A 22,360-nucleotide genomic window follows, 5' to 3' on the forward strand; every position below is an offset into this window, starting at 1 on the left:
TTCATATTGAGTCTGCTGCTGCTTGTAAATTGCTAGCAAAAGACTGAATTACTCAACTAAAACCCCCATAGGCAAAAAATGTGGCCTTGTGTTTTTCTTCCGCAGTCATTCCTCAGAGGCAACTAGGCCACAGATTGGGTGGTCTCAGTTATGCCACTAGACACTCAATCTTCAAATATAGGAGATACAGTACAGCTGGTTTAAATTTATATGGGGATTTTCAATGGATTAAATAAACAAACAAAGTCAATGAACATGTTGCCTCTGTAATCATCAGAGACCATTCTGACTTTCCCATAGGTGCTGAACCCTGATGTGCGATTTGTGTGAAAATGCATGAAAAACAAGTCTACCCTCTCACATTATAAAATCTTGACACCCCTCTTATTTGCTTATACAGTAGTATGTTAAAGCATTTCAAACAGTTCTGTATTCATTGGGATGAAAGTGATGTGAGGCTCAGTGAGTCTGTATGGATTACCAGAAAATACAGTGGCATGAGTAAAACACAGAGGTAATCTCTCCCCTCTCATCCATGGTACTCGGCTTCTCTCCTCTATACCTGTCCCTCTCTAATCTCCTCACTGAACTGTTTCATTCAAAGTAGTTCAACAGAGAGAGAATATATCACTGCAGTGCAGCGGAGGTTGCATTAACAGGAGAATGATATCGCACTAAGGCTTCAGAGACTATTGCTAATACTAAATGATTGGGGTGTTCTCTGGTTAACGTTTACTACTGAATTGGTGACCATTTACTTCATATACTGTTTAGCCCACCCGCAGTTTGCTCCTCCCTGTGCTAATTGTTATATTTCTCTCCGTTTAGTGCTGCAACGGCAACAAAAGGACTATACAAGAATGATACAGTAGGCCTATGTAATTACTTTGCACCTGGCTGATACAGATACATAATACTTTCCTGTGAGAAGGCTTGAGGTTGAGCCTTATGCTATGTGGTTTTATACTGTATATTAGGCTGTCTGTTCCCTTACACTTTCACTGTGTGTACTGAATGGTGGCGGCTGGTAGTAAAAATGCAAAAACCATGTGCTTATTTCCCATGCAAATATGTGATGAGGTGAAGTGCAGAAAGAGAAGCCTTGTTGAAGTATCTACTCAGCAGAATGGAGATATAACCTAGAGAACATACAAGGGTGAAGAACGGACACCACTGGAGAGGAGAGTGCTACACATAATTCAATGTGGCAAGTAGCCTATCCAAATAGATAAATAGGCTACAATGATTAAAGAAGCATATCCTCTGCCCACTCAAGTCAAATCGCGCATTATAGTTGAAAAAGTGTTATAGCCTAAAGGTGTTGGCTATACTGTAGAGATTGGCATATCGGTAGTATACTTTTTCGGGAAGCCTGACTGATACGCATTTGGCAACTGTCAAACTGCTGACAGACCGCTCACCAGTAGCCTGGGCAGTGGGGCATTTCTATTCGCTAACAGTAGGACGTCAGAGTGGGGGCGACTACATGGACCCGTAGGCTGCGACAGACGTATTTGTAGCCAGACAAATTACACAAAAGGAATGCGAATATTGTAGCCTATGCCTCATCACAAAGTTACTGTGCGGAATTTAAAAGTAGGCCTAGGCTATATATAAACTAGCTCACTTCCTTTGGGTAATTTGCAGAGCTGGCGGAAGTAGCCTACGTCAGTTATCTCGGCTCTCTGAGGCTTTTATTGCACACTAATTTCAGATGTAGGGAAAAGAGGGGAGAGTAGATTTGAATCACCCCCTGTCGCTTTAAGGACACTTATCAAAGCTTTGCATATATGCGAAAGGGAAAAATACGATGAGCCACGAGCAACTGAGCAACCAGGGACGGAATTCAGCAGTGGATTGATGTTTAATAACTTACACGGGCCTGGAATAGCCGATGCCTTTGCCTTATGGGGTTTGATCATATACAGTGGATTGTCGTATGCTGAAGTCGCTAAACGGAGGATCATTTGGAAAATATTGCGCATAAGTAGCGAGAGATTTGGAGATCCCTGCCCTCGTGGATTTTATCGCGCAAAGGTTTAGCCCTACGGTGGAACTTGTCAGATGAATATGGTTAACCGTTGAAACACGCTAATAGCCTACAGAGAGGATTATCAACTTATGTAGCCTATTATCTTATCCATTATTGATAAGCACCTAATACGCATTTTGACGGATATTATCTAGACTCTTTTTTTGACAGCGGATCATGGATTGGGTGGTGGAAAACAACGGGCAGCGACATGATTTCTCTGCGCTGTCTGCGGTATTCAGCTATTAACATTGTGTTATTCCAATGCAACAAAGTTGCAAAGGAAGTGGAGTGCATAAATTGTAACTATTTCGCTGTTTTGCACCTGCTTATGTGAAGAACGCGTCGACGTTACAGTATCTAATCGCTTAAAATACGTGAGGATTTGCATCGCTTCTTCCTCGCCCGCATGGAATATTTGAACATTTGTTTATTGTATTCGGGAGGTTTATATTCAAGGTCATTCCGTGAATCTGATTACTTATAGATGTATTCTTTATACATCCGTATCTACTAGTGATAACACTATAGTTTATTATTTCGGTTGGCCGCACAGGGAATCCGCTTTACGTTAGGTGATTTATAGTGATTTTGTCATTGCAACATTTCTAAAATGGATGGAAAATTGAAGCAGAGCCGGAGATCCCGTTCCAAACGTGAGAGGGTACGGAGACGGGAGGCAGTGGGCAAGGATGCCCGCAGTCCGAAACCTTCGTCTTGTTCAGATAGGGAGCAAAGTCCTGGGAGGGATCTCGTCTCCCAGAATGGTAAAAAGTCTCCACACTCAACACCCTCTGCCAGAACCTCGCGCCCCCCTCGTCGAAAGAGACGAGAATCCAGTTCTCAAGAAGAGGATATCATTGATGAATTTGCCATTGCCAGTTTCGTCAGCCTGGACTGTCTGGAGGTAAGGCTTATAATTACACATGTCGAACACCTCCGTATTTGCATAAGTCTTCAGCGTGACTAATGAGTTGCTATTCATGAAATGCTGTCACATAACGGTTTGTTTGACAGCAAATAAACAGGTGCTGTTTTCTCTGCAGTGTTGATGAGTGGAATGACTTGTCGATCTTTTTCTTGTTCTTGTTGTTATGTCTTTTCTTTTTATATAGGTCCTGTACTCAACAAGGGTCTACAGACCCTTTAGATTCATTAGATACACAATTTACATCATTTCATGCATCTATACGCATGTGGAGAGTGCATGTATTCATTGGATGGTCCAACTTGTCATTGATCATCTGTTTCTAGTAGCTTTGATGGTGATTAAACCTCAGGTGAAGTCTACAAATGAGATTGCGGATTAGTAATCTCTATCCTTAGATCTCATTATGATCTATTGTAGTAACATGAAACATCTGTCCAAGCTCTAGAGTTGTCTAAAAAAGTTTACATTTGTATTAGTAATTGGTAATTAATACCTTTTTTTTGTATTGGTAATGAATAATTATGTGAGGCCTACTTAGTATCTGCAATAATTCCTTTAGCCTACATGTTAGTGGCTGGCTGTGGCTGCAAAGGTCAGAGGAACTAAACCCATAGACATCTGCTACTACTTTACTCAGTTGAGTGTGATGATGTAAGCAACACAGTGTGTTGTAATTTCGGCTTGTTCTCCACAGGGACCAAACCACGTGCATGGTACAGGACTGCATTACGTAGCTTGACCTATTGGCTTATTACTAGATTTGAGTGCATACGTATTGGCCCTGATATCATCTTTTTTTTTTTGTGGACATAAATGGCCAACAGTGTTTACTCACTGGGAGCTTGTCATCAATTTGTCACCTCTCATCTGTTAACAAGGTTAACCTGTCAGGGTCCCAGTAATTACATTGCTCTTCCATTAACTTAGGCCTTCAATGCCACTTACCGGGGTTCAGTGTGAAAGAAGATAGTGTCTAAGAGGAGGGTGCAGAGGGTACATGGAAGTGTGCGTATGTAGGAGAGGGTGATGGGGAGAGGCCTGGTGTGTGTGTGTGTGTGTGTGTGTGTGTGTGCTTGGTGCGTGAGTGCATGGGTGTATTATGAGCTCAGATGTGATATTTGTGTGCGTGCCTCCGGTGCTCGCTGCTTATGGCAGTCTGACAGGTTCTGACTCTGAAAGGCCTCTGGGAAGTCTGAGCAAAGTGCTTCTCAAATAGGATCTCACCAGGAGAGCAGTGGATAGGCTGTCAACAGGGTCTCGTCCTTCAGTGACATCTACACGTGAATGAATGCTGTACTCAACCAGACAGCGAATCAGGCATGATGCAGCTTTCATCAATTCATTCCAATTCATTTCATTAATTCCATCAAATGGATAGTTGTCATATTTGCATGATAATGGGTTGAATGCAGTGGTAGTTTGCATAGAGCTACGTGTGGGTTATACTCACATCTGGAAAGCCTACATATGTGATAGGGCTAAGCAGGAATGATGTTAACATTGTTTATAATACGACCAGCTGTTCCCCTAACACTAAATACAGCTTCAGTTGAGGTGCAGCCACTCTATGTTCTGTTTATGATTTGTATCAGCAGCAGAGACTATTCAATGTGCTACTGATACTTCTTGATACAGGGAGAACCCTATCACCTAGCATGACTGCAGCGCTAATTGCTTATCAATTATCCAACTGGCACGGCACCATTAGCTATTAAATAACATTCTGGCCTATTGCATCATGCTCTAATAAGCACAGTGCAGTATAGTTGAAAGAGTGTTCTTAACCTCGCATTATTCACTGATGGCCAATGCCCTGTTCATGACGGACCACAGAGCCTGGATCTGATTAAAGTGGGAACTTTCACAGTAAATTGAGATCAGTCTCACATTTTCCCAGGGTTCATTGAACCCATGCTGCTCTACATTACTGTACACAGTGTTTATGCAAACGTGCCTGGTGAGTTTCTGCTGCTTTATCTATGTGGCACTGACTATCCAGTGTAGCCGTTGGAATGTATTGCGTTCACATTAAACATGTCTCAGTAGTGGTTCATATAGCAGCTTTGGATTCGATAGGATAAAGATGCCCGCTGCTCTTATGATGGCTTTATGCTGTGTGTATACCACAGCTTGTTCTGCTCCCGTAGCCCATTTTATTATGTCAGAAACCAATCCACCACATTGGCCACATTTGATTATGGTTTGTTTATTTGTTTGGAGTTCCCATTTCATCCGGAGAGCCGCTTACCTGTGTAAATCAACTGTACAAACAAAACCTGCCTGCTTTGTCATGGGGGGGCTATGCTAGAGTGATTGGAAATGCAAGATGAGGTATGTAGAATAGAACTACTCAGTGTGGGTTTGGCAAAGCTTTCTCTCACATGCCTATTAAGACAATTATACAATATTGCTTAAGCCCCTCAAAAGGCCCCCCGTGGGTAATGAACTAACAGCATTGATAAGAGAATGTTGCAATTATCCACCTTCCATAATAGAAATGAGATGTGTGATTTTTCCCCTCTCTTTGTGTGACGTTGAGACGAGAGTGGCAAATCCCCCTCGCTAATCCACAGAGTTGATTCTTATGTTCATCTGTTTAGGCATGAACTTTATAATTTATATGTATAATAACCCCCCCCCCTAACCATCAGAACTACATTCATTTGGAATGTGTGTGTGTGTGTGTGTGTGTGTGGGGGGGGGTATTACACTGTCTTACATTATATCCTTTAAAATAGTATATTACTTGTCATAAACAAACATATCAAGCCAGTAGCCTACTGTTTTCTGTTATAGCTGTTGTAATAGAAGTTGCATATGTAACATTTCAGCAGTGTGTTGGAGGAATCAACCGAAAGCTGTACATCAACAGTATAATAGATTTCGATATCTAGACTAGGGATGTTGCTAAAAGCTGTTGTTAGAACAACTCAACAGTGTGTTGAACTACAAGCCATACAGCAACACCTATAGTATTTGGTCTCTTGTTCCAGAGGCCTGTTGACCTGTTTCTTTATGGTCTTCATGTTGCAATACCGCTCAGTGTTTTCATTGCTCTTTCAGTGTGATGGCTGTAGTGCAACATTCTGAGCCTGACACATCCCGTGAAGAAAGGCTTAATAAGGCCCATGGGGTGTCCCTGGGACCCATCTCTCCCAAACTGTCATGCTCGGTGGTGGCGAGAAAGTGGAGAGAGAGCATCCTTTTGGCTATGCTGCTGAGGCTGTGTGTCCAATATATATAGACATATTATCCCCACCATAGGAAGGGAATGTTCTCTCCAGAGGGTTTGTGGGGATGTCACATGCACCCCTTATGGTCCCCCTGCTGAACCGTCATTGTCTGTTATGAGAATTAATGAATAGCTTGGCTGCTGTGGGTATCACTAGTAGATGCACTGACCAGCTGACAAGTGTCTTCACTGACATTTTCAACCTCTCCCTGACCCGAGTCTGTAATGCCTAGATGTTTCAAGCAGACCACCATAGTCCCTGTGCCCAAGAACGCCAAGGTAGCCTGTCTAAATGACTATCGCCCCGTTATCGCCCCGTAGCACTCACACGTCTGTAGCCATGAAATGCTTTGAAAGGCTGGTCATGGCTCACATCAACACCATCATCCCAGACACCCTGGACCCACTCCAATTCGCATACCACCCCAACAGATCCACAGATGACGCAATCTCTATTTCACTCCACACTGCCCTCTCCTACCTGGACAAGAGGAAACACTATAATGCCCTCCAAGCTCATCACTAAGCTCCGGACACTGGGATTGAACACCTCCCTCTGCAACTGGATCCTGGACTTCCAGACGGGCTGCTACCAGGTGGTTAGGGTAGGCAACAATACATCTGCCACAGTGACCCTCAACACAGGGGGCCCTCAGGGGTGCGTGCTTAGTCCCTGCTTGTACTCCCTGTTCACCCACAACTGCATGGCAGCACATGACTCCAACACCGTTATTAAGTTTGTTGACAACACGACGGTGGTTGGCCTGATCAACAACGACGATAACTGCAAGCAGTACCAAGTTATCGTTACTCATTGTGTATTTATTTATTTTGTTATTATTTTTCTATTATTTCTCTTTCTTTGTCTCTTTGTTGAGAAGGGCCCATAAGTAAGCATTTCGCTGCACACAAAATAACAGCTGCTCAACACATGTATGTGACAAATAAAAATTGATGTCACTGTTAGTCTACACCTGTTGTTTATGAAGCAGGTGACAGATAACATTTGATTTGAGATGTGTTATGTGCTGCTTTTGATTCCTTTTTAATTTGATTGTTGTTTCCCTATGAGAGGTATTGCTGCTGTCTCTGCCAGTGTAATAGCTAGATGTGTTATGTGCTGCTGAGTTGTTGTTTCCCTATGAGAGGTATTGCTGCTGTCTCTGCCAGTGTAATAGCTAGATGTGTTATGTGCTGCTGAGTTGTTGTTTCCCTGATGAGAGGTATTGCTGCTGTCTCTGCCAGTGTAATAGCTAGATGTGTTATGTGCTGCTGAGTTGTTGTTTCCCTATGAGAGGTATTGCTGCTGTCTCTGCCAGTGTAATAGCTAGATGTGTTATGTGCTGCTGAGTTGTTGTTTCCCTATGAGAGGTATTGCTGCTGTCTCTGCCAGTGTAATAGCTAGATGTGTTATGTGCTGCTGAGTTGTTGTTTCCCTATGAGAGGTATTGCTGCTGTCTCTGCCAGTGTAATAGCTAGATGTGTTATGTGCTGCTGAGTTGTTGTTTCCCTATGAGAGGTATTGCTGCTGTCTCTGCCAGTGTAATAACTAGATGTGTTATGTGCTGCTGAGTTGTTGTTTCCCTATGAGAGGTATTGCTGCTGTCTCTGCCAGTGTAATAGCTAGATGTGTTATGTGCTGCTGAGTTGTTGTTTCCCTATGAGAGGTATTGCTGCTGTCTCTGCCAGTGTAATAGCTAGATGTGTTGTGTGCTGAGTTGTTGTTTCTGAGTTGTTGTTTCCCTGAGTTGAGAGGTATTGCTGCTGTCTCTGCCAGTGTAATAACTAGATGTGTTATGTGCTGCTTAGTTATTGTTTCCCTATGAGAGGTATTGCTGCTGTCTCTGCCAGTGTAATAGCTAGATGTGTTATGTGCTGCTGAGTTGTTGTTTCCCTATGAGAGGTATTGCTGCTGTCTCTGCCAGTGTAATAGCTAGATGTGTTATGTGCTGCTGAGTTGTTGTTTCCCTATGAGAGATATTGCTGCTGTCTCTGCCAGTGTAATAGCTAGATGTGTTGTGTGCTGCTGAGTTGTTGTTTCCCTATGAGAGGTATTGCTGCTGTCTCTGCCAGTGTAATAGCTAGATGTGTTATGTGCTGCTGAGTTGTTGTTTCCCTATGAGAGGTATTGCTGCTGTCTCTGCCAGTGTAATAGCTAGATGTGTTATGTGCTGCTGAGTTGTTGTTTCCCTATGAGAGGTATTGCTGCTGTCTCTGCCAGTGTAATAGCTAGATGTGTTATGTGCTGCTGAGTTGTTGTTTCCCTATGAGAGGTATTGCTGCTGTCTCTGCCAGTGTAATAACTAGATGTGTTGTGTGCTGCTGAGTTGTTGTTTCTTACACCTTCCTTTCTCTCTCTTGATCTGCTTTGTGTGGTGAGTGACAGGATGTAATTATCAAGTGATTAAGATGTTGTCTTGAAGCCTGAGAAGGATTAGACCTTTGACTGGTTAAAATGGCCTGTTAATTCGCTGGCTGCTTGCTGCTTTTATTTATGGGATTTCCTGAGTCTGACCAGGCTCTGCTTTCCTCTGTGCTCATTCACTCATAATCAATGAAACAATGTTGAATAAAACAAGGTTAAATAATAGGTTATTTGGAGATAATGTCTCCCCATTTGCCAATAAAGCAACATTATTTTTGCATAATGGTTTACATAATTTGGCATTTGGCTGCAGAAAATGCTAAATTACTGGCTGGCAAGGAGGCATGTGAAAGATTTTACAATAAAAAGAATGAAACATAAGTAGAGGGAACACTAAGTGGCTCATTAAATCATGTGTGTTTTCCTGTTGGCCTCGTCCCCTCATTGACAGAGAGCAGTTGAACAGACAGTGAATGGCTTGCTGGTTCATACTCTCATATAGTTACATCAACATCTCTCAAGTGGATCCCTTTTTTAAAACTGGTTTGTCTGAGGAGGTCTATACAAGTACCTTTCTGGGCACTTGGGCCCATCATCTATTGGCTGGCTTTGCCGAGTAGCGCATTTACAAAACCCCCCGCTTTCAGAATAAAGTAGTAAGTAAAAAGGTAATTTGACATTTTATTTACCATTGGAACAATACCTGCATCATCATGCAGATCAACGAAACATTAACTTTATACTCACAACAAATAAGTATAGACATAATAATCACCACCATCCTATGTTATTACCTAATTATGCACGCCTTTGAGTGAACTGAGGATAGTCCCAGTCAGTATTAGATAGAACGTCGCGTCTCCGCACGCCTGTAGTGAAAACAACCTGTGGTTACCTACACTCTTAGAAAAAAAGGGTTATTCGGCTGTCCCCATAGAAGAACCCTTTTTGGTGTAGGCGCACATTAAAAAAAACTACATTTAAAAGTTTGTTGTTTTATTACATTAAGAATTTTAAATGTCATGGAATATCCTTGTGTGTAGCAATGTCACATTGTTAATGTTATTTAATTGTTAAAATAGGAATAGGATTTTTCGAATAGGATTTTCAAAATTTGAATGCTAACGTCTGTTCGTATATTAGAATATTCGAATAACCGTGTCCATCCCTACTTAACGTTAGCTTTCTCATGATTTTAGGGTTTGAGCGTTTATTTTGAGAGATGCCATGACTGGCCATATCTCTATAGAGGGTCTCGGAGCATGTTTTCTTTATAAATTACTCTAGCTGTGAAGACAATTAGCGTAACAGTTGTCGACATGCTCCCTCCTACGAATGTGAGATAGGAGCATTAGCTCTGAGGGGAATAGTCTTTCTGGTTGGAGTGATACTAACAATAATTGCTGCAGATCTCTATTCCCAGCCTGAAATAAGATATTGAGGTGGCTGCTGCTTGCCATTGCTGCTGCCTCCATTGGCCTCCCTCCATGGATCAGCTTCTCTCTGCCTCCCTTGTTAAAGAGCCACTGAACACACCGATTGGCATGTGTTTTTCTGTTGCTCATTAGAGAAAGAGATTTCAGTCTTAGAGATATGTCTCCGGACTGATTCTGCGTTTAGTTAATGAGGTTTGCCCCCCCCATCAGACACTGTAGACACCGAAGCCTATTTCACTTCTTCAAAATGATTGTAAGATTGTAAGAAATCTGTAATTTTGTCATTTTAGTTGGGCAATTTTACATCTAACTACGCAACATGTCTTAGGTAAACAAAGTCGTTACTGCTGGGCAGGTCTGTCTCACTGTCTATGCTATTGAATAAAAATAGATCACGGCAGCTGTTCATCCCATGTTTGTGGGAAAATGGACATCGTCAAATGAAAGCCCAAACTTAATTTACCCGTTGTGATGCACGGATGTTCCCAACTCCATTTGAGACGAGTGACTTTGTGACCACGATGTTCCTATTTACACTTTGTAGTCAATTTTGACACTAGAATAATTGCTTCTGACTCGTAATGATGCCACAGGCTATTTTCAACGGGATTCATTGCTTTTTAAAGGCTTTGCACTCTTTAAATGTGGAATTCAGAAGTCAATGAGGTGCTTCAGCCGCCGATCATATCTCAGAAGGCCTCTTCAGCGGAGACAGACAGAGCTGTCTGTCTGTCAAATATTAGCTTTTGTGTGAGAAGAAATCCAAACTTGGACTTGGACTGATGTTGTTTTCCAGCAGAATAATAAGCAGTGCCTGGCCAAGTTCATAGAGCTTAGATAAGAGTTGGTCACGCAACGCTGGGGAATCTGTCTCATTTACATTTCTACTTTTAACCCCTCATTCTTTATCAGTCTTTTTATGGCTAGTTAGCCAATGCTGAGCTGCTTTATTTTCTCATGTGGAAGCAAAGCGCTTGTTCCACTCCGTGGGTATATATATATATATATAGACTATGCATATAAATAAAGCAGTTCCTTGGTTTTCTTCATCTTTAGTGTCTCTGAAGTCCATGTTAAACTGACTGCGTCTGTAGGAACAGTAGGCAAGGGTTTGTTATATTTTCTGTCTTACACAATATTTTGTGTGAAGATATAGACATGTGAGATATAGTTAGTACATTATGCTGGACTTCTGCAACCAGTTTGTTAGGAATAGTGAGAAAGAGATCTAACACTCAGGTTGACAGATGTGCCATAGTATTGGGTCTAGAATCAGTGGTCTCTCTCCTGACTTCTGCATTATGGGGGTTATGTACACCTAAAATTGTTCTTCAGCTGTCCCCATAGGATAACCCTCGTTGGTTCCAGGTAGAACCCTTTTGTTTCCAGGTAGAACTGTTTTGGTTCCAAGTTGAACGAGGTTTCCATAGGTTTCCATGTAGAACCCTTTCCAGAGAGGGTTCTACATGGAACCCAAAAGGGTTTTACCCAAAACCAAAAAGGGTTCTACCTGGAATCAAAAAGGTTCTCCTATTGGGACAGCCAAATAACCATTTTTTCTATGTACTCATCTTACTTGATTCGGGGTTGTTCACTCCTTTCAGGGAGAGCACTTTGCCACATTTTCTAAAACAAGGACACACACACACACACACACACACACACACACACACACACACACACACACACACACACACTCTTTACTCACGGTGTGGAATGAGACAACAATTAAACTGACACACACACCTATACAGCGTGAGGCAAATGATCAAGTCAATATAGATGAAAACAGATGGTGGTGAGAGAAAGGTAGAATCATTTATTATATTTGTAAAGTGCTTTTCGTTATACAAGAATGATCTCAAAGTGCATAAAAAAGTATTAATAATAATATATACAGTGCATTTGGAAAGTATTCAGACCCCTTGACTTTTCCTACATTTTGTTATGTTGCTGCCTTATTCTAAAATTGATTAAATAGTTTTTCCCTCCTCATCAAGCTACACACAATACCCCATAATGACAGAGCAAAAACAGATTTTTTGACATTTTTGCAAACTTAAATATCACATTTACATAAGTATTCAGACCCTTAGTACTTTGTTGAAACACCTTTGGCAGCAATTACAGCCTCAAGTCTTCTTGGTATGACGCTACAAGCTTGGCACACCTGTATTTGGGGAGTTTCTCCTAAATGTTTTCCATTTAAGAATGATGAAGGCCACTGCGTTCTTTGGAACCTTCACTGCTGCAGAAATGTTTTGGTACCCTTCCCCAGATCTGTGCCTCGACACAATCCTGTCACAATCCTACCTCTACAGACAACGCCTTCTACCTCATGGCTTGGTGTTTGCTCTGACATGCATTGTGGGACCTTATATAGACACGTGTGTGCCTTTCCAAATCATGTCCAATCAATTGAATTTACCCTAGGTGAACTCCAATCAAGTTGTGGAAACAGCTCAAGCATGATCAATGGAAACAGGATGCACCTGAGCTCAATTTCGAGTATATATATATATATATAAGGTTGTAACGTAAAAAGATGTGGAAAACTTCAAGGGGTCTGAATACTTTACAAAGGTGCTGTAACGCTCCCCCACAGCCACTGCTTGCTAGGGATGGGAGAAAAATTGATACATTAGATTATCACAATATTCTTTTTGACGATATCACATAGATTCTACGTCTCCAACTACCGATTCTTGCAAGGTTGTTAATGCTAGCTAGAACTAGTTGGCTGTACCTGTGCCAACACTCTGGTATTTCTCCTTCTTCTTTTGAAATAGACATGTTTTCAACACTTTTATTTCCATGACTGATCAAAGCTGGTTTTCTCATGACTCTCTGCTGTCCCTCTGCAGCAGACATATAGTGAGCAATATATTTGGAACATCAAATCGCAATGAAATCACACTATCGAATCTCAGTACAAAAAGAATCGTATCAACATCTCAGTATCGTGACAATATCGTATCATGAGGTCCCTGTCAATTCCCAGCCCTAAGATTTGCATTTGGTATCTCCTTTAGCTTCTTACCCAACTGCTCTCTTTGTGTTGGTGAAACTATCACTGCTGTAGTTGTTTGTTAAAGGACAAAACAGACTATCGAGGAATGTTTCAAAGGAATTGGTGGCTATTCTTTTGCCTCTCACCAGAACATCGACCGTCATTTTCTGTTAATTTTACGATTAGTTAAGTAACTATAGTGGCGGCCTGTAGTCTTCCAGGCTACTGGTTAATTAACTCCTGTCTGGCAGACAGCAGAGAGAATCCTTCTGCCTGGCAGGCAGCAGAGAGAGAAACCATCCCAGTGCATAGCCTCACACAGCACAGTGCATAAATCCTCCCATTTTCATTATCTGCTCCAGGTGTTGATGAAACAATTCCCCTGCTGGATAATCATATTTCCCTTCCCGCTTGCCAAAAAAGACTGAGGAGAGAGGAGAAAGAGAGGAGAGAGAAAGAGAGCGAGAGAAAGGGAGCTCCGATCTGCATCCGTCTGAATGACTAGACTCCCCCTCTTCCCAGCATTTCAATTTGCACAATAATACTAGGGGAGGAAAAGGGGCAGGAAACAGAGGCTGCAGACACTGACAGGCAGACTACACTCAGGAAGGGAGGAATGTATGGTGGAGGAGGAGGAGGGAGGGAGGTAGGGAGGGGTGTGTGTCTGTGTAATAGGGTGTTCTAGCCGGGTGACACCACCATGGTACAGTGGTGCCACTCAGAGCAGGGGTTGTGTGATATGAGTGGTTCTGTGTGTGGTAGAATGTTTCAGCCGGGTGACGCACGCCACCATGGTACAGTGGTGCCACTCGGAGCAGGGGCTGTGTATGTGTGGGGAGGGGGGATTACAGAGTGACAGTGAGTGACAGAACGGTGGCCGTCGTCATGTGTACTCACAGCCAGATCCACCCGCGCCATAAATAGAAAGAATGGCATGGCACAGCAGCTCAGCCTTCATAGGCGATGAGTGATGCTAAACTGAGAAACAGGCAGGCGAGTAATGGACGGGGGGGCTCTGCTGTGACTACCATGGTGGGAATGCAGTCGCCTGAGCTGACAATTGTCAACACATTTAGCCAGGCTGCTTCACTGAAATACATTTATCTGTACAGGTAATTGACTTGACAAACATACAGACATCTGAGATATGTTCTTTTGGTAGAGTAATTCGTTTCCATTTGTACCGATAGCTACATTTTGTAGTAGTTGTTAGTCAGTGGGTGGTTACTAGTGTTTAACCATAGGAAAGGGAGAAAATCACAGCACAGGCATAGTCCTACCCTACACTACACTACGCAGTGGTTCTACTATCCTATAGACCAGGTATTCCCATATATATATATATATATATATATATATATACCTGGTCTATAGGATAGTAGAACCACTGCGTAGTGTAGTGTAGGGTAGGACTATGCCTGTGCTGTGATTTTCTCCCTTTCCTAATATATATATATTAAATGGACTGTTTGAAAATGTAAAATATATATATATATATATTATATATAATATATATATTTTTTACATTTTCAAACAGTCCATTTCATATATATGGACTGTTTGAAAATGTAAAATATATATATATATTATATATAATATATATATTTTTTACATTTTCAAACAGTCCATTTAATATTTTCCAACAGGGCTACTATACATTTGGCTATACTATACAGTTTTTTTCTCACCTGAGTAGCCTCGTTTCACTGGCAAAAATAAAATGAAACCATCTTGTGTTCAGTGAAATAACAACACAATGTCAAATACAGGTAGCCTAGTCAAATAATTAACATCCAATCATATTAACCGTTACTCTCTCGGGAATTCCACTAACGGTCCGTATGTAGCCAAACGTAGCTGCTGCTCATGTTGTTATCTGTACTGATGGCGCAAAAGCCATGACAGGGAGAGTGGTAACGCGCATGCAAGCAGTTGCTCCCAACGCCACTTGGAAACACTGCAGCATCCATAGAGAGGCTCTTGCCAAGGGAATGCCTGACAGTTTGAAAGACGTTTTGGAATATGGTTAACTTTGTTAAAGCAAGGACCTTGAACTCTCATGTATTTTCTGCACTATGCAATGATATAGGCAGCGACCATGTAATGCTTTTACAACATACATGAGTGTGCTGGTTATCAAGGGGCAAAGTATTGACAAGTTATTTTTAATTGAGAGACGAGCTTAAAGTTTTCTTTACTGACCATAATTTTCACTTGTCTGACCGCTTGCATGATGATGAGTTTCTCACATGACTGGCCTATCTGGGTGATGTTCTTTTCCTGCCTGAATGATCTGAATCTAGGATTACAGGGACTCTCCACAACTATATTCACTGTGTGGGACAAATTGAGGCTATGATTAAGAAGTTGGAGCTCTTCTCTGTCTGCATGAACAAGGACAACACACAGCTCTTTCCATCATTGTATGATTTTTTGTGTGCAAATGAACTCAATCTTACAGACAATGTCAAATGTGATACAGCGAAGCACCTGAGTGAGTTGGGTGCGCAATTACGCTGGTACTTTCCCGAAACGGATAACACAAACAACTGGATTTGTTATCCCTTTCATGCCCTGCCTCGAGCCCACTTACCGATATCTGAACAAGAGAGCCTATCAAAATTGCAACAAGCGGTTCTGTGAAAATTTTATTTAATCCGAAGCCACTGCCAGATTTCTGGATTGGGCTGCGCTCAGAGTATCCTGCCTTGGCAAATCGCGCTGTTAAGACACTGATGCCCTTTGCAACCACGTACCTATCTGAGAGTGGATTCTCGACCCCCACTAGCATGAAAACTAAATGCAGGCACATACTGTGCGTGGAAAAGTATTTAAGACTGAGACTCTCTCCAGTACAACCAAACATCGCAGAGTTATGTGCATCCTTTCAAGCACACCTTTCTCATTAACCTGTGGTGAGTTATTCACAATTTTCGATGAACAAATAAGGTTTTATATGTAAGCTGGTTAAATAAAGAGCAACATTATTGATTATTATTATTTGTGCCCTGGTCCTATAAAGAGCTCTTTGTCACTTCCTACGAGCCGGGTTGTGACAAAAACTCAGTCTCATTCTTATGTTTAATAAATGTATCGTATAGTGGGTGTGTGTGGCAAGCTTACAATGATGGCAAAAAACAACATTTGAGAGTGCACTGACCCTGGTGCTAGAGGGGGTACGCAGCTGAAGGTTGAATGTTTGAAGGGGTACAGAACTATAAAGAGTTTGGGAACCACTGCTATAGACAGAGGCCTACCCTACACAGGGGTTCTGTTATCCTATACACTACACACTGGTTCTGCTATCCTACAGACCGAGACCTATACTACACACTGGTTCTGCTATCCTACAGACAGAGGCCTACACTACACACTGGTTCTGCTATCCTACAGACAGAGGCCTACACTACACACTGGTTCTGCTATCCTACAGACAGAGGCCTATACTACACACTGGTTCTGCTATCCTACAGACAGAGGCCTACACTACACACTGGTTCTGCTATCCTACAGACAGAGGCCTACACTACACACTGGTTCTGCTATCCTACAGACAGAGGCCTACACTACACACTGGTTCTGCTATCCTACAGACAGAGGCCTACACTACACACTGGTTCTGCTATCCTACAGACAGAGGCCTACACTACACACTGGTTCTGCTATCCTACAGACAGAGGCCTACACTACACACTGGTTCTGCTATCCTACAGACAGAGGCCTACACTACACACTGGTTCTGCTATCCTACAGACAGAGGCCTACACTACACACTGGTTCTGCTATCCTACAGACAGAGGCCTACACTACACACTGGTTCTGCTATCCTACAGACAAAGACCTACACTACACACTGGTTCTGCTATCCTACAGACAGAGGCCTACACTACACACTGGTTCTGCTATCCTACAGACAGAGGCCTACACTACACACGGGTTCTGCTATCCTACAGACAGTGGCCTACACTACACAATGGTTCTGCTATCCTACAGGCAGAGGCCTACCTACCCTACACAGTGGTTCGGTTGTTTGTTCTGCTACAGGCACTGCAAGAATCTGCCTGTCTGGCTGAATCTGTCTGGTTGTTCATTTGTTTTGTAAGTAGATACATGTCAGGAATCCATGGCAGACAAAGAGGAAGTGAGCTAATGTGTAATTTGGGGCCCGTAGGTCAAGAACACAAGCCATTGTTCAGTGCAGCAGAATGCACAATGTTTTTTCTGTTCAAACACTGCAGCCCTATAAGCCCTTCAGATGAAATAGATGGGAGGGGTGAAAACAAGACAGATAGGAAGAGCGAGAGTGAGAAAACGTGTTGTAAAAAAATCAAACAGTAATTGTGTTGTTTCCCTAACCTAAAGTCATGGGTGTAGAAGAGGCTTGTGTTCCCATAGTAACCCAAGCTTCTTTATCTCAGTAAAGATATGGTCCTGGGCTGGGGCTTTGCCTGAGTGCTGATTTACATGCTTGGTGGTTTTTAGGAGTTTGGCCTCAGCCTCTATATCGCCACAATTGGATTACATGATTGGGCTGGAAGCTGGTGGCAGGTATCTGCTGCTCTGAACACCATCTTATCAGTGGCAGCACATTCCAGTGTGGGGAGGGGAAGGGATGGGAAGAAAGGCTGGGGTGCCACCTTGCTAACCATGCAAACCAACTAACCCCCACAGGACAGGAGAAGGCAAAACAGCAATCATATGCTGGTTATCCACACGTGAGCTGGGAAGTGAACACATGAACTGTATGGTTACAGTAACACCACTGAATGTTGTTTCCATTGGGGCCAGGTAGGAATAAGATGATGCGGAGATGTGGAGAGAAATAAAAGTGTTCAGAGATGGGCAAAATGGAGCGAGAGAAAAGTAGAAAGAGATCTCCCCTTCTGTGGACTTCTATTCATCATCATAGTTTTGAAGGCATTTCCTTGTTCTCCAGTGAGGTGTTTGCTGTTTCTTTATCTCATATGAGACATCCTGTTCCTCAGTGAATGTTTTTGTTCTATTACAGATACAGTACTTATCACCTTCACTTAAGCCTACGCCTTTATTGAACTGCAATGCATCATCATCTATCTGTAAAGGCCATCGCCGATGAACGACCAGCTCCCAGAAATCTTTATTTTAAGCCACTTCTGTACGAAAGGCGCTATATAAAATAAATGTATTATTATCATTTAAACCAGAGTTCACAACATCAGATATATACTACAGTACATTCTGTTGAAATACAGCTCCATTACTTTACCAGAAAATACACAACAAGGTGGCAGGCAACAAACACAATGTTTCTACTGTATGGTTAATATGGAATACTTTCGAACACATTTGCTCTGTGTTCCTCCATGAAGTGTGTATTGACAAAGCATTCGAAAGGGGATATTCTTTGAACGCGTGTGTGAACAGAACCGACTGAACCCAGTCATACCTCAAGCAGCAGGCCCTCCTGCAGCCTGACCCTTCACGCTCTCTCTGCCGTCATTGCTGTACTTTTTAATGATATGTGGTGGGTCTAAAAGACAGCCGGTCAATGTTATTCCGCCTGCATTGTTCAGCTAAAAATGTCCCGTCCTGATTGGCTGACTGCAACACACACAGTGCTGTGCTGCCCGGGAGAGGAGGAGCTAGGCGAGCTAACTGAACATGACATACAGGACCGGTCACAAGTTTGGACACACCTATTCATTCAAGGGTCTTTCTTTATTTTTTGACTAGGTTCGACATTGTAGAATAATAGTGAAGACATCAAAACTATGAAATAACACATGGAATCCTGTAGTAACCAAAGAAGTGTCTGGTACTGTATATTTTATCTCCACCCCTGACCTGACCTGCAAGGCATTTACAAGGGACTCTATAGATTGCGTAGACAGCCTCACAAGTCCTCAACTTGCAGCTTCATTAAATAGTACCCGCAAAACACCAGTCTCGACGTCAACAGTGAAGAGGCGAATCTGGGATACTGGCCTTCTAGGCAGAGTTCCTCTGTCCAGTGTCTGTGTTCTTTTGCCCATCTTATTCTTTTCTTTTTATTGGCCTGTCTGCGATATGGCTTTTTCTTTGCAACTCTGCCTAGAAGGCCAGCATCCCGGAGTCGCCTCTTTGTGCATGACACAAGTAATTTTTCCAACAGTTGTTTACAGACAGATTATTTCATGTATAAATCACTGTATCACAATTCCAGTGGATCAGAAGTTTACATACACTAAGTTGACTGTGCCTTTAAACAGCTTGGGAAATTCCAGGAAATTATGTCACGGCTTTAGAAGCTTCTGATAGGCTAATTGACATCATTTGAGTCAATTGGAGGTGTACCTGTGGATGTATTTCAAGGCCTACATTCAAACTCAGTGCCTCTTTGCTTGACATCATGGGAAAATCAAAAGAAATCAGCCAAGACCTAGGGAAAACATATTGTAGACATCCACAAGTCTGGTTCATCCTTGGGAGCAATTTCCAAATACTTGCAGGTACCATGTTCATCTGTACAAACAATGGTACGCAAGTATAAACACCATGGGACCGCGCAGCCGTCATACCGCTCATGAAGGAGATGCGTACTGTCTCCTAGAGATGAGGATGAATAAGGGGTAGGCTTGCAATCCGAAGAACACCATCCCAACCGTGAAGCACGGGGGTGGCAGCATCATGTTGTGGAGATGCTTTCCTGCAGGAGGGATTGGTGCACTTCACAAAATAGATGGCGTCATGATGAAGGAAAATTATGTGGATATATTGAAGTCACATTCCCAGTGGGTCAGAGGTTTACATACACTCAATTAGTATTTGGTAGCATTGCCTTTAAATTGTTCAACTTGGGTCAAATGTTTTGGGTAGCCTTCCACAAGCCTCCCACAATAAGTTGGGTGAATTTTGGCTCATTCCTCCTGACAGAGCTGGTGTAACTGAGTCAGGTTTGTAGGCCTCATTGCTCGCACACACTTTTTCAGTTCTGCCCACATTTTCTATAGGATTGAGGTCAGGGCTTTGTGATGGTCACTCCAATACCTTGACTTTGTTGTCCTTAAGCCATTTTTCCACAACTTTGGACGTATGCTTGGGGTCATTGTCCATTTGGAAGACCCATGGATCTCTTGAGATGTGGATATATTGAAGCAACATAATTTCCTTTCCTATTTCATGTGCCCCAGTCCCTCTTGCAGTAAAACACCCCCACAACATGATGCTTCCACCCCCGTGCTTCAAGGTTGGGATGGTGTTCTTCGGATTGCAAGCCTACCCCTTATTCATCCAAACATAATGATGGTCATCATGGCCAAACAGTTCTATTTTTGTTTCAACAGATCAGAGGACATTTCTCCAAAAAGTATGATCTTTGTCCCCATGTGCAGTTGCAAATCATAGTCTGGCTTTTTTATGGTGGTTTTGGAGCAGTGGCTTCTACCTTGCTGAGCGGCCTTTCAGGTTATGTTGACATAGGACTCATTTTACTGTGGATATTGATAATTTTGTACCTGTTTCCTCCAGCATCTTCACAAGGTCCTTTGCTGTTGTTCTGGGATTGATTTGCACTTTTCGCACCGAAGTACGTTCATCTCTAGGAGACAGTCCACGTCCCCTTCATGAGCGGTATGACGGCTGCGTGGTCCCACGGTGTTTATACTTGTATACTATTGTTTGTACAGATGAACGTAGTACCTTCAGGCGTTTGGAAATTGTTCCCAAGGATGAACCAGACTTGTGGAGGTCTACAATATTTTTTTCTGAGGTCTTGGTTGATTTCTTTTGATTTTCCCATGATGTCAAGCAAAGAGGCATTGAGTTTGAAGGTAGGCCTTGAAATACATCCACAGGTACACCTCCAAATGACTCACATGATGTCAATTAGCCTATCAGAAGCTTCTAAAGCCATTACATCATGTTTTGGAATTTTCCAAGCTGTTTAAAGGCACAGTCAACTTAGTGTATGTAAACTTCTGATCCATTGGAATTGTGATACAGTGATTTATACGTGAAATAATCTGTCTGTAAACAATTGTTGGAAAAATTACTTGTGTCATGCACAAAGTAGATGTCCTAACCGACTTCCCAAAACTATAGTTTGTTAACAAGAAATGTGTAGAGTGGTTGAAAAATGAGTTTTAATGGTCCTGGGGCTCTTATCACAAACACAAGCAGACCCCAAAGAGCCCCAGGACAGCAACACAATTAGACCCAACTAAATAATAATATAATTAATTGACACTTTGGAAAGAATTTACAAAAAAACTGAGCAAACTGGAATGCTATTTGGCCTTAAACAGAGAGTACACAGTGGCAGAATACCTGACCACTATGAATGACCCAAAATTAAGGACATCTTTGACTTTGACTATGACAATGTGGGTGAAATACAATGGTGTGCCATCACAGCAGCAATATGTGTGACCTGTTGGCACAAGAAAAGGGCAACAAGGGAAGAACAAACACCATTGTAAATACAACCTATATTTATGTTTGTTTATTTACCCCTTTTTTTACTTTAACTATTTGCACATCATTACAACACTTTATATCTACTTAATATTGCATTTGAAAAGTCTATTATTTTGGAACTTTTATGAGGGTAATGCTTACTGTTTATTTTCTATTGTTTATTTAACTTTTGTTATCTAATTCACTTGCTTTGGCAATATAAACATATGCTTCCCATGCCAATAAAGCCGCCTTAAATTGAGGGAGAGAGATGTGCAGTTTTGTCACACAACACAGTGCTACAGATGTTTCAAGTTTCGAGGGAACTTGCAATTGGCATGCTGACTGCAGGAATGTGCACACGAGCTGTTTCCAGAGAATTTAATGTTTATTTCTACACCATAAACCGCTTCCAACGTTCAACCAGCCTCACAACCGCAGACCAAGTGTAACCAAGCCAGCCCAGGACCTCCACATCCGGCTTCTTCACCTGCGGGATCGTCTGAGACCAGCCACCCGCGGAGCTGATGAAACTGAGGAGTATAGGGCCTACCGAGTGGCGCAGTGGTCTAAGACAATGCATCTCAGTGCTAGCTGTGCCACTAGAGATCCTGGGCTGCGACCGGGAGACCCATGGGGCGGCGCACAATTGGCCCATCGTCGTCTTGGTTAGGGGAGGTTTTGGCCGGCAGGGATGTCCTTGTCCCATCGCGCACTAGCGACTCCTGTGGCGGGCCGGGCGCAGTGCATGCTGACATGGTCGCCAGGTGTACAGTGTTTTCGCCGACACATTGGTGCGGCTGGCTTCCGGGTTAAGCGGGCATTGTGTCAAGAAGCAGTTCGGCTTGGTTGGGTTGTGTTTCGGAGGTCGCACGGCTCTTGACCTTCGCCTCTCCCGAGTCCGTACGGGAGTTGCAGCAATGAGACAAGACTGTAACTACC

At 42.6% G+C, this 22,360-nt stretch overlaps 1 protein-coding gene across 1 annotated transcript in view; it reads left to right on the top strand.

Annotated features, from left to right (window-relative positions):
- The first annotated feature begins 1,566 nt into the window (after positions 1 to 1,566).
- LOC115111749 (autism susceptibility gene 2 protein-like) overlaps positions 1,567 to 22,360 on the top strand; it is a 421,129-nt gene continuing 400,335 nt past the window's right edge. Inside the window, 1 exon segment of the mRNA XM_029638122.2 lies at positions 1,567 to 2,939. Within this exon segment, the coding sequence (XP_029493982.2) occupies positions 2,646 to 2,939 (294 nt within the window). The 5' untranslated portion in view covers positions 1,567 to 2,645.

The sequence above is a fragment of the Oncorhynchus nerka genome, linkage group LG27, assembly GCF_034236695.1.
Source record: "Oncorhynchus nerka isolate Pitt River linkage group LG27, Oner_Uvic_2.0, whole genome shotgun sequence".
NCBI classification, from domain to species: domain Eukaryota; kingdom Metazoa; phylum Chordata; class Actinopteri; order Salmoniformes; family Salmonidae; genus Oncorhynchus; species Oncorhynchus nerka.